The 13,809-nt window shown below is 40.8% G+C and overlaps 1 protein-coding gene across 4 annotated transcripts in view; it reads right to left on the reverse strand.

The window, feature by feature from the left end:
* Window positions 1-5,537: 5,537 nt before the first annotated feature.
* TCTN2 (tectonic family member 2) overlaps window positions 5,538-13,809 on the reverse strand; it is a 45,904-nt gene continuing 37,632 nt past the window's right edge. For 3 of the 4 annotated variants that reach the window (XM_089653673.1, XM_089653674.1, XM_089653675.1), the window contains 5 exons: window positions 12,180-12,283; window positions 11,260-11,413; window positions 10,988-11,098; window positions 7,266-7,354; window positions 5,538-5,741 (listed from right to left, as the gene is read on the reverse strand). In XM_089653673.1, the coding sequence (XP_089509799.1) occupies window positions 5,623-5,741; window positions 7,266-7,354; window positions 10,988-11,098; window positions 11,260-11,413; window positions 12,180-12,283 (577 nt within the window). In that variant the 3' untranslated portion in view covers window positions 5,538-5,622. The remainder of the gene's footprint in view (window positions 5,742-7,265; window positions 7,355-10,987; window positions 11,099-11,259; window positions 11,414-12,179; window positions 12,284-13,809) is intronic. The other variant, XM_089653677.1, reaches the window with a different exon arrangement.

The raw sequence follows: 13,809 nt of genomic DNA on the forward strand, positions 1-13,809 counted from the left end.
CCTAAAATTTTCAAGCTGAACAACAATTATCTACTTATTTTAGCAGTGGACATATATGAGGCACCAAACATCTGTCGGAATGGACATGGAAAAAAAAAAAAGTTTGTGAACACCTAAATCATTATAACGAAATTATGTGATATACTAAAAATTAATCAAGCTTTACTTTATAGGGTTATGGAAGAATAACTATCAACAGTAGTAGTGAAAAGGAAATGGAAAAGGAAAGACCTCAGTGCAAAGGGAAGACTGCAGTGTTTGCTGCACAAGAACTTCGCAGCATCACAGAAATAGATGATGTTGAAGACAAGACATACAAACCATTGGAGGAAGAGAGCAGTGACAGCACTGAAGACAACAGAACAGCAATGTCCACCAAAACGTTTAAAAAAAGGAGATGGGAGAGTAAAAGCAGTGACAGTTTAGAAGAAACAAGCTTGCTCTCGCAGAAAAAAAAACAGTTGTTTAAGACATTTTAAATTCACGCATGCTGAAAACCTAGCTATTATCGAACATATTGTCCCAGTCTTTGGCAAATTGCTTGGCCCTAAAATGTTGAAGACTGAATCAACATGGAAACGTAAGCAGTGGCAGAAAATTACCAACGCTGTCAATGCAATTGGAATAGCCCCACGTACAGAGGACCACATTAGAAAACGCTACCAGGGTATAAAGGGGACTATAAAGAGGAAACTTGCACTAAATAATGAAGAAAGGTATATAGATAAATGTTTTTAATTAAATAAAGGATTATGCTGAGGAATTATTAATAAATGTTGACTAAATTTTTCTCCCAATTTTTTTTTTTTATGTATTTATTGCAGAAAGAAGACTGGTTCCGGAATAGCAAAAACAGTTCAATTCACAGACTATAAGGAAATGCTCATGCCATACATACAGTGCCTTGAAATAGTATTCATACCCCTTGAACTTTTCCACATTTTGTCATGTTACAACCAGAAACGTAAATGTATTTTATTGGGATGTTATGTGATCGACCAACACAAAGTGGCACATAATTGTGAAGTGAAAGGAAATTGATAAATGGTTTTAAACATTTTTTACAAATAAATATGTGAAAAGTGTGGTGTGCCTTTGTATTCAGCCCCCGAGTCAATGACTTGTAGAACCACCTTTTGCTGCAACTAAAGCTGCAAGTCTTTTTGGGGATGTCTCTACCAGCTTTGCACAACTAGAGAGTGACAGTTTTGCCCATTCTTCTTTGCAAAATAGCTCAAGCTCTGTCAATTAGATGGAGAGCGTCTGTGAACAGCAATTTTCAAGTCTTGCCACAGATTATCAATTTTATTTAGGTCTGGACTTTGACTGGGCCATTCTAACACATGAATATGCTTTGATCTAAACCATTCCATTGTAGCTCTGGCTGTATGTTTAGGGTCGTTGTCCTGCTGAAAGTTGAACCTCCACCCCAGTCTCAAGTCTTTTGCAGACTCTAACAAGTAATCTTCTAAGATTCCCCTGTATTTGGCTCCATCCATCTTCCCATCAACATCATGACTAGTTTTCTTGTCCCTACTGAATAATAGCATCCCCACAACATGATGCTGCCATCATCACGTTTCAGGGAGGGGAGGGTGTGTTCAGGGTGATGTGCAGTTAGTTTTCTGCCACACATAGTGTTTTGCTTTTAGGCCAAAAAGTTCCATTTTGGTCTCATCTGACCAGAGCACCATCTTCCACGTTTGCTGTGTCTCCCACATGGCTTCTCGCAAACTGCAAACAGGACTTCTCATGGCTTTCTTTCAACAATGACTTTCTTCTTGCCACTCTTCCATAAAGGCCAGATTTGTGGAGTTGCAGAGTTACCATGAGCCTCTTGGCTGCTTCTCTGATTAATGCTCTCCTTGCCCAGCTTTTCAGTTTAGGTGGACGGCCATATCTTGGTGGGTTTGCAGTTGTGCCATACGCTTTAGCAGTCCATGTCAGCCGAGAAGGAACTGTGCCAAAAACCACCAGTGTGCTGGGTACCCCAGATTTCCCACCAGATCTGGCAATGCCCACTGCCTCCGCAATGAAAAGTGGAGTGGCCCCTCAATACTTGCTATGATTTGTAGCCCCACAAGAAATACTCTGCTGCAGCCCCTCAAGGGTTTGTGCTAGATTCCATCCCCAGAGCCTGTACTGCTGATATACTTGCAGTACAAAATGTCTGCCTCCAGAATGCACTGACCTGCTTGTGACATTACATCAATAGTGCACATGTGACCGTGGCCATTCTACAGTGAATACAGGAGGTGGAGAAAAACTTTTCACTTCCTGAATTTGGCGCTCAGATCCTCCAGGACCACTCCTGTGCTATGTAATGCCCAGGAGGCTGACAGCGTAGACATAAAACACTACACTACTGTGACCTGTAGTCTTACACTACGAATAAAAACCTAGCATTGAGGGACACAGTTTTTTCATTTCTTGGTATCAGTCCAATTATAGGCAATGTTGTAACAATTCTATCTTTGTCCATGTTTGGATTGATACCAAATGTTGGCATACAGGCTGTCCTGCCCCGGGGGTGTCACCAAGGGAGGGTACCAGTACGGACTACCCCAGGGCAGTCACCAGTCCTGCCACAGGACCCTTTATAGGGTCCTATCTTCTTCCATCATGGCAGGCAAAGCAAAGTTCCTTTCCACAGGATCCATTGCAAACCAGCAATGTTACAGGTCATCCCTGTTCAGAGTGGTGTCCAGGTACCATTCCTCCATTCCTCTGACCATAGCGAAGCTGTAGGAAATGGACCAAGAAAGAGCTTGTCTTCAAACCTTAGGTGGAACGTGGAACTATCAAGACACTAGCTATGTTTTTTGTGCAGAGACTGCACAGACATGACCATCACCCAACACACTAGCAAAAAAAAACAAAAAAACTGAAGCCTTGCCTAACGAAGAGGGGTTATGCCTAAGAGGGGACTGTCTTTATTTTTTCCAGTGTCTAATCACCTGAAGGTGGCAGTATAACCCTATCATCATGAATATGAAGATGTCCTGTGATTTACAATAAAGAAAGGATTCATTACTTTTGTGTGTCTTCTAGATGTACCGTAGGTTGATATTCCCTTTTCAAGGAGGCAGCAAGTGTGCAGTCCATGTCGTGTTGATATCAGCTAGGATGCTCTTTAGAATCGAGAGGAGAACCAAAGAAAATAGTTAACAATTCTCAAAGGCCTGTAAATCAGTCCAAATATAGTCAAAGATGTAACAGTTTTATCTGTGTCTATGTTTGGACTGATACCTAATGTTGACACTCTGTCCATCTTAAAGGATAAGTTCATCTTTTGAAAAAAAAAAAACCCCCAAAAAACCCACATTATATATAAATATATATATATATATATATATATATATATATATATATTTTACACACAAACACACACATTTTTTTTTGCAGATAAAAAAAAATGCACAATTTATAATTTTTTTCTAAGGAGCCCGCAGAGCATTGCACCCATGAGCAGCAAATCGCATATGCAATCTCAGCTGTCTGCCCCTTCCCCTCATACGGGAAAGCAATTACCTGACAGCTGGAAGAATAAATGGACTAAGCCGCAATGGCTGAAGGTATTCATTCACAGGAAACGGAATGAATAATGAGGCCATGTGGGGGTGGAGCCTCGCATGGCCGCATTGTTTTGAAATTTTGACAGATTCCCCACCTGTTGTCACAGGGAGGGGGGAAGGAGGGAGAGGTTGCAGCTGCTGTAACATGTTTCACTTGTTTTTATGGTGGAACACGTGACAAGTTCCAAAAGGTGAATTTATCCTTTAAAAAACCACCAGGTCCAGTAATCACTGCATTTGCATTAAAAACACACACACACTATATTGCCAAAAGTATTGGGATGCCTGCCTTTACACACACATGAAGTGAATGGCATCCCAGTCTTAGTCTGTAGGGTTCATACTGAGTTGGCCCACCCTTTGCAGCTAAAACAGCTTCAACTCTTCTGGGAAGGCTGTCCACAAGGTTTAGGAGTGTGTCTATGGGAATGTTTGACCATTCTTCCAGAAGCACATTTTTGAGGTCAGGCACTGATGTCGGACGAGAAGGCCTGACTCCCAGTCACTGCTCCAATTCTTCTCAAAGGTGTTCTTTTGGGTTGAGGTCAGGACTTTGTGCATGCCAGTCAAGTTCCTCCACCCCAAACGTGCTCATCCATGTCTTTATGGACCTTGCTTTGTGCACTGGTGCGCAGTTATGTTGGAACAGGTAGGGACCATCTCCAAACTGTTCCCACAAAGTTGGGAGCATGAAATTGTCCAAAATATTTGGGTATGCTGATGCCTTAAGAGTTTCCTTCACTGGAACTAAGGGGCTAAACCCAACCCCTGAAAAACAACTCCACACCATAAACCCCCTCCACCAAACTTTATACTTGGCACAATGCAGTCAGGCAAGTACGGTTTTCCTGGCAACTGCCAAACCCAGACACATCCATCGGATTGCCAGAGAAGTGTGATTCGTCACTTCAGAGATCATGTCTCCACTGCTCTAGAGTCCAGTGGCGGCGTGCTTTACATCACTGCATCTGACCCTTTGGTGATGTAAGGCTTGGATGAAGCTGCTCGGCCATGGAAACCCATTCTATGAAGCTCTCTACTCACTGTTGTGCTAATCTGAAGGCCACACAAAGTTTGGAGGTCTTTAGCTATTGACTCTGCAGACAGTTGGCGACTTCTGCGCACTGTGCGCTTCAGCATGCGCTGATCCCGCTGTCATGTGGCCTACATGGCCTACCACTTTGTGGCTGAGTTTCTGTTGTTCCCAGTTGCTTTCACTTTGTGATACTTTAGTAGCAAGGAAATTTAATTGATGGACTATTGCACAGGTGGCAACCTATCACAGTGCCACCCTTGAATTCACTGAGCTCTGGAGAGTGAGAGAGAGAAATGAGAGAGAGAGAGAGAGAGAGAGAGAGAGAGAGAGAGAGAGAGAGAGAGAGAGAGAGAGAGAGAGAGAGAGAGAATGAGAATGAGAATGAGAATGAGAATATACCAGAAAATGTTCTCACTGCCATTTAGTCCCATGTATAAGGATCCTTCCCATGCATTGTGCCTTCATCTATTGCTCTGAGGAAGGGAGTTCGACTCCCAAAACACGTTAGCACTTTACCCGAGGACCCATGCTGTCCACGACTGGCATCCTTTGACTTCTTGTCTCAGTTTTTATGACCTTTTTGGCTTGTGAGTATGTGTTTGGTTTTTTAAATAAATTTCACATTATTACATTAATGCACGAGGAGAGTGCGCCCTGTTTTGTTCTTTTCTGCTAGCATCGAGATTCCCCGATCTACCAAGGGCGGCACCTCAGCAAGTGCAAGATTTCATTTTGAGTGCAGCAAGAGAGATTTTAGCGCCGGTTTCTCGTTACTGTTGGATACCAGAAAATGTATAACTAAGCCCCATGAGTACAGTGTCCAGACAATAAATCAAATATACACAGGCTAGGCAAAGACATTCACGTGGATCTGTGCAGGTATCTAGCAAAATAAATAACACCATATAATTTAAAAATCAAGAACAGAGCTGTTAATTTTTTTTTATTTAAAAGTTAAAAAATATACAGTGTTTTACATAGATTTATATTACTGCAAGAAATCATTCAGGATTACAGTGTTTTATTCCAGGCTTTACGTATTCTGTTCCATGGACCTCCTAGGACTGTGGCACTTATAAAGAAGAACACTAGGATCATACCTTTGGCTAGTGTTAGATGGTAGGGCTCCCCTAAAATGAGACAGAAACATCAATTAGTTTTTTACATTTCTACTGTTCTTAATGCATGTCTCAGAGATCAGTCTTACTCGTTTCTGAATTCTACATTTATTTGGCCAGCCCTGGAAAAGCATCTTCACCTTTGCCTAAGGGCCACATGTAGTCATGCTGTTGTCCTAGGTCTACAAATTGCTTTGGTTCCCAGCACACAATCTTTTTGCGAGATCGTGAAACTAATTTATGCAAAAAAAAAAAGTGATGCAGCAGACTCTGACACCACAGATGTGCAGATTGTTATTAAATGTCATTTAAATCACCAAGTTGCTTTATAGCCATCACTAGAGTGAGTAGATTATAATGCAAATAATATTTCCTCTTGTGATGATTAATAGGTAGTAACATAAATTTAAATGGTGAACCAGAAAAGCTCCATTCTGTCTTTTTAGACACTGCTTGTTCTACTCAGAGTATGTACCACAAACCCCTTAAAATTCTTGTATAAGACAGAAAATATTACTTAATTAATCAAACCAAATAATTAGGTATGCCTGCACATTAAAGCACAGTCATAAACAGTAAATTATGTGGAAGCAATCCAATATATGAAGCATGATATGGGTAAAAGGTTGTCCTTGTTCAACCATTATAATGTTATACAGTATAGATGCACATTCTGAATGACTTTATTTAATTATTTTTGGTGCCCGATGTGGTGGTTGTACAACTCTCCTGGAATGTTCATGAACTACAGGATGGTGAGTTTACAAATAATTGTGCTTTAGTGGCAGAAAAATACAGGAGGCTTTGCTTTTGTCTGTTAAAATGTGAGAATGAGGCTACAATCGGCCCCATTTAGACAACTAAAGCATAACTAATAATACATAAAAATACAAACTTGTGCAGAGTAGAAAACACATAAAAATGAGAAATAAAAGTAAAAGTCTACCAGAGTGTGTAACCCAACACCACACAATGATGTAAGCCCTTCAAACGCGCACTAACTAGAGGGTTTTGACCCCTTTTTACAAGTAGGTCAAACAGCGTATGATCTCCCAAGGGTGCTTTAGGTCAAGGAATGGATTCCATGTATTTCTTCAAATGATCAGCTTAATATGGCATATTCGTAATGAAGCAGAGAACATCCATTAACAGCATCTAAGTGTAGTATTTATTTACGGTATTGCACACACAAAAGTAAAAAAATGCACTCACATTACCAGGTGCCTATATTATCGGCACCAGTGTATACAGCTTATATTAGATGTTAGTCACCGCACCATCTTTGTTGGCTGGCATTCCAAGCCTCCGTTCCATGGGCCAGACATGACAAAGTCATATGGGACCCAGAAGTGACGGCGTACAGTACGTTTCACCAGAGCGACGTTTTTAGGAAGTACTGAACTGCCATTTCTGGACAGATTATATTGGAGCAAAAATTCTCTAATTGGACGGCCACAACAAAATGGCCTCCGGTACTCCGGTACTAATAATGAAGGTAATGTGAAAAAAAGTATATGCAAAGATGACTGTATATACCTGTGTAGTATTTTGTAAAAGGATAAGCAAGGTGTTGCCAGCACACATCATTCTTCTCACAGTCATATTCTGTATAATTCGTTTGGAATCTGAAAGCATTGGAGAAGTAATTAACACTGACTTGGCAACAAAATGTAGGAATTAAAATGACATTACTGAATAAAAAGAGGGACAGGGGACAGAATTCTGTTTAACTATATTATACTCCTGCATTTGACTCCTATTGTGCAGTATGCCTGACAGTTATCACCAGGCATCCACTACCAGGGGAAAAAAATAATAAAATCAGTGAAAAGTAGGAAAAGTAGGAAAACCTGCTCCAACCACTATTGTTTCCTTTGGTAAGACATTGTAAAGCTAGTCATACAGTTTTTTTTTCCTTGTTCAGTGTACAGGCTGAAGAACACCACTCAGGCTATAGAGATGGATGGATGAATTTCCCGCTGTGGTTATTGTACTTTGACAGCCAGCCCCTGCTGGTTGATTGCATGCAGCTGCTGTTCAGCTTAAAATTTTCCAATAGGGTCACGGGCCAAAATTTATACCAGAGATAAATTTTGCACGGTTTATGGCCAGCTTTAGCTTCCTGATTGCTGCTCTGCACCCGTCTCTACATGCACATACACTTAACCACTTCAGTACCGGGCACTTATACCCCCTTCCTGCCCAGGCCAATTTTCAGCTTTTAGTGCTGTTGCACTTTGAATGACAATTGCGTGGTATGTACCCATATGACATTTTTACCATTTTTTTCACACAAAGAGCTATCTTTTGGTGGTAGTTAATCACCACTGAGTGTTTTTATTTTTTTGTTAAATAAAACAAAAAAACACCTGAAAAAAACGCACTTTTCTTTGTTTCGGTTATAAAATTTTGCAAATAAATAACATTGCTTCATAAATTTAGGTCAAAATGTATTCTGCTACATTTCTTTGGTGAAAATAATAATAGTAATTGAATTTGTATTTTTTTTTTCAAATGGTTCTATTATTTTTTATTACATTTTTTCTTTTTTTTTACTATTTCTTTTTCAGCACACTGTGACCAAAGCAATACAATGTTACCATAGTAACACTGAACTACTCAGGGCAAGTGATCAGGATTTTTTTTTTTAACACGTTATGATTGCTATTAACAATGTATTTCATTGATCTTTGCAATCATTTTTACTGAATGAAACTGATTCATTCAGTCTGTTGTGATTAGCTGCGATTGGGAAAGCTGATCACATGATACAGATGGGCTGTGATTGGCCCTGTCTGTATCATGTGACTGCCTTGACCAGTCACAGCTTACAACATAATTGTATACAATCGATGGCATGACAGGAAGCCATCCATTGTCTACAATCGACATGTGATCTGCTGTGATTGGTCATAGCCGGTGACAGATCGCGCCACTGCGCGGCCCCGTGAGCAGCTTGTTTTGAAAGGACGTCATATGTCACAATGGCGAGTGTCCCGTCCGGCCATCAATCTGCTATAGGCCAGGCGGGAAGGTGTTAAACAGAGTAATTCAAAAAAGCTAGAACAACGCATTTCTAGCAGTAGTTTCCTTAAGAACTGGGGTAACGAATAAGCATTGTCTTTAGCGTGAAACGCGTTTATCTGCCACTGTATTTCCACTTTTGTATTGGTTTTATCTTGGTTCAATAAAGTGGATTGTTTGGAGTACAGCTGACTGAAAGTCCTGTGTTCTCATCTATGCAGCACATGAGCTGGACTAGCACCTACAGGAGGAGTTGTACTTGGAGACTGGGAGTCTCCCTACCTTGAGCAGTGGTAAATATATATATTTCTTTAAGAACTACTTGCACCTAATTAGGCAGGCATTATGCACCAGTGTTGGGAACATTAATGTCACTTTAACAACCTGACTGTTAAAGAATTACCACCAGTTCTCAGATGAGGAAACTGTCAGTATAAGTAACCATCTCTGAGCTGGTGTACCGAGATATGCCAGTACTCAGAGTTGGGCATGTCTGTGCTGTGAAACGGTCATGAATGTCTCAGCTTCTTGCACAGAACTTTATTTTTGTCCCATTCAGTAGTCAGCTGGGAGATTTCCCAATTAGAATGTGGACAAAGGAGCTAGGGAAAGTGATGATATCATTACCCAAATATGGCAATTCCCATATTTTGAAAATGACTTGTGAGAAGGAGAAACCTGATAATAGACTTGTTCCCCATCAAGGCTGCCTTACTTTTAACTGACAGCACATGGCAGTGAGTGCATTCAAAACCTACTATTGGACTGAATAGCTGTTATGGATTTGCAGAGCTCCTGTGCTCTCTCAATCAAAAGTAAATCCATCAACATATATATTGCTGCGCCTCCCTAAAGTGCAAAAAACTTTTCAAATATTTATATATTCATATAACCTTGAAATGAAGTGAAAGTGCTAATACTATCAAAGTGCAAGTGCATATAGAATCTCTCCCCACATGTGCCCAAACAATATATAAATCTCATAAATCACACAAATATTGAAATAAAGTGCTGTTCCTAAAGTGCATATAATTTATAAAAAATGTCCATAGTGCATGCAATTTTATAAATTAGAGTCCATGTGCTTTTCCAAACTCATGCATAGGTGCATAATCCACCACCATTCAAAATTCGTGCTCACCTCCACTATGTGACTTGCCCTCTTACAGCTCAGAATGTTTATTTCCTTAGATTTGGATTCCTGAGGGTATTATTTCTTTCATATATTGACTCTCTCCTATCCGATAATCTCACTATCAATGATTCAAATGGATCATTCTCTTTGTATGTGACTGGCCCTTTAAAATAGCGGTTTCTGGTCTGCTCAGTTCTGCTCTTCCTGGTGGCCATTATCTCGGTAGCGGACTGTTTTTCTCCTTTCCCAGGACTATCAGCTTCCCAGTAAAGTAAAGCCGACTTGAAGGGAAACTATTCTCTTAGTTCCCCTTCAGGCTCTGGCTATCCCTAATACAAAACTTCTCGCCATTTGCTTTGTCAGTGTGATGGGCACAGTGGGCGAGGAGGAAGTGCACTGAGGCACGAGTGTCTAGTACAGATGCTCCAACCTCAATGTGGGCAATGAGAGAGTCACATACCTGTTTCTGATAGGTACATGAACGGGGCGCAAGCACCACCACTTTCGGTGCCGAGTTCTGCCGAAATTCTAAAGACTGTCTATGACACTCTTAATGACTTCCCTGCAAAGTCTTTTCCAGTTTAATAAGTGCTCTGCAGTGCTTAGAATACAGCTTGCCCTAGGGAAGTTGTGCTTAAGCCAACCAACGATGGATCAAAATTTGGCTGGTTCAGTGGGGATCCATCTATGGGCAGGCTGGTTGAACACAGGTCGATCTTTCTATCATCTTCTGTACAACCAACCTATGACGGCTCGATCAGTGCCATCAGCTATAGCCAGCAACATGGATCATTGTATTCTGACAATAGCTCCATGGCAGGGATTCCCCCATCAACACCGAGTATGTTGATGGGGAAATTAAATCATGTTTTCATTCAACCCTGTGGTTTAACTTAAAAAAAAGCAAAAAAAAAAAGCATCATCTATGGCCTGCCTTACAAAAACAATGATGTCATCAAGCCTATGAGCAGCATATTTTTCAGCTGGAACTAACTTACCATACCTGTTAGGGGGCTAGAAGATAACATTAGAGGCAACATCAGTGCATTTACAGCTCTCAGGACATCTTGCTTTTGTTTGCATCATACACCTGATTTACCTTGTGATAGTAGGAAGTGGCTGAGCTGGGACTTGGATGAACTGCACAGAGTTTGTGAGTGGCAGAGACACATTACAGGCAGATACACACTCCACATTAATAGTTGAGAAACTAAAAAAAATAATAAAACAAGTACAGATCAAATAAAATACATTAAGCCATACTGCTGTTTACAATCATGCAATTCAGAGTGTGAACGAAAGACCAAAAAACACACACAAAAAAAGCTAAAATTCACCATATTCAGTGCACTGCATAGCAGTTGATCTTACCTGACTTTGGCTGCCAAAATCTCTTCCTGCGGAATTCCTTCCACTGCACCTGTCACAGCTGTAATGATCTCAATGTTCATGTTCGATGGTACCTTCAAACACATTACATTTTCTGCAGCACAGATCCCTGTACATGTAGTATTGGGCAACTCATCTAGAAAAAAGTCATATCACTTGATACATTTACACAACCTATTCTTCCACATCATATTTGAAAACAAATATAACCAGAGGTAGCAAATGCTTAAGTAATCAATTCATAAATTTACAAGTACAGTATAACTTATACCAAATTATTATTAATTATACCAAAATTTTTCAAAGAAAGGGTGCTGGCCAAGAAAAATCAACACTGTACCCTCCTCGTCAGTGTGCACATGGCCATAGATAGTGCACATGCATTAACAAAGTTGTCTGAGCCAGGAGAGGAGGCTGTAGCCACACTGCATGACGGGAGCCCAGTCGATCCAGCGATGTGCACAAGAGCCCCAGCTGTCCTGGGTGTCTCTCTCCTCACTGGCTGAGACAGCAGCGAAAGCCACTGGCTTCCACTACTGTCAATCACAGCCAGTGAGCCAATGAGGAGAAAGCGGGGGGAGGGGCCAAGCTGCATCTGTGTGTAAATGGACACACAGAGCAGTGGCTCAGGAGTGAGCATGCTCAGGTACCCCCATAGCAAGCTGCTTGCTGTGAGGGCACTTGGCAGGAGGGAGGGCCCAGAGCAATACACAGAGTTTCATTAGTAAAGACTCTCTTACTTTAGATCATATACAGTATAATGGTATTAACAGAAAACAATGAGGTAACTTTAGACCTAAACTGATATAGATAGAGCAGTGCAATAAATAATGAAATATTAAGAGATTTTAGAAAATATGCAGACATAAGTAAACTTTTTTCCTGAGCTCCACAATACTCACAGATTATAGATACCCATTCACTTGGGTCGCTGACATTTGAGTTGCCTCTCATGGCAATGTAATTGACTGTAACCAGTGACTGCAGGAACTGTAGTGCTTTCTTCCTGCAATAAAGACATTTTATTCAATTAATGACACTTGTACATACTTTTACATTTTTCATAGAATTATTTAGTGTTGAGATATTTTACAAGTCATGGTATATGACTAATGTAACTCTGGGCTGTACAAATCAAGCTACATTTGAAATCTGCTCTTGCTTACTCTGATTTCATCGCACACAGTGAGCTTCTCATTGTGCATTTAAAGATGCAGCAAGTCAAATAATCAATGAATTATGGAGGCTCAGCATCACATGTGGGTGTTATCTAGGGTGGTTTGCATGCAAATGCAGTCTACCTAGGAATGCCAGCTGCTCCAGATTCATACTCGGACATCAAGGCCTTTCAAACCTGTATAACTCCTCCCACAGCTTGCAAAAGGGCTGAAGGTTCTTGAAAGCAGTACTGAGGCAGGGTACTGTGAAGTTTTCAGGAAGCCATATAAAGCTCCTTGCTGGCTCCTCTCATCAGCTCTAAGCTGCTTGCCTTCCACAGGGAAGCACAGAAACTCAGTGATGAGATCGCTGGGTCAAAAATAAGCTATGTCATGAAAATGGTAAAACTTTATTTAAAATCTAATTAGCATTTTGATGAAGAGTGGAGAGAGGAACAGGGGAAGGCAAAATATGAGAATAATAAACTTCAGGTTTAAGAGCAATAATTATGCAAAAACATACTATGCATGCAGAAAAGTATTAACTTAAAACTGAACTCCAGGAATTCAGCCACTTTATAAAATGTTCTGGATTACTAGGGGTTAAGTCCAACGAGGTGTATGCCACCTTCTGGACTTCTCTTTCATTTACAATTTTATTTGTACTGAGTGCCAGGAGTACAGCTGTCACTATGCTTCTGGTGCTCCTACACTGGATCTTCTCGTGTCAGCTCCTGAAGCTGAAAAGTTGTATACAACTACTGTGCCCTTCCTCTTGCCCAATCACTGAGCACGTTGTATTATGTCAGTCCATTCTCAAAATGCAAAGCCCTCTGTGAATGGACAACAGAGGGGAGGATGCTGTGTGTGAAGACAGAATCTCTCCTGTCAGAGCACTGGTAGCATATACAGTGATAGCTGTACTTCCAGCGCTCAGTAAAACCGTCAGATGTGATTAAAAGAGATAAGTCTACGAGCTGGCATGCACCTTGTTGGAGTAAGGTATAGTAAGCCAGTAGAATTTACAGTGGCTGAAATCCTGGAAAACAGCTTTAAACATAAATTAGAAAAAGCATCAAACACATAAAGAGAAGCTGCTCCCTGCAGATGATCTAGGATTTTTTATCCATCACAGTTCTGCTGTGTAAAAACATCTCCTGAGCTTCCAGAGAGATGATCTGCTAGAGAGCTCACAGTCTGTTGAACGAACATATGACACATCCAGGTAATTTAACCACATAACGACACAGTAACACATATATGAGGTGTCCAGCAGGTGGGCTTTAAACCTGGGTGCTGCATATAAGTGTTCCTGTGTTTGTGCTGGAAGGGTGCTGCACAGCGTGCTCCCAGGCAGTGCAGGCAACCACAATTA

The sequence above is a fragment of the Staurois parvus genome, unplaced genomic scaffold, assembly GCF_062004578.1.
Source record: "Staurois parvus isolate SC_StPar_1 unplaced genomic scaffold, SC_StPar_1.0 ptg000719l, whole genome shotgun sequence".
In the NCBI taxonomy this organism is placed as follows: domain Eukaryota; kingdom Metazoa; phylum Chordata; class Amphibia; order Anura; family Ranidae; genus Staurois; species Staurois parvus.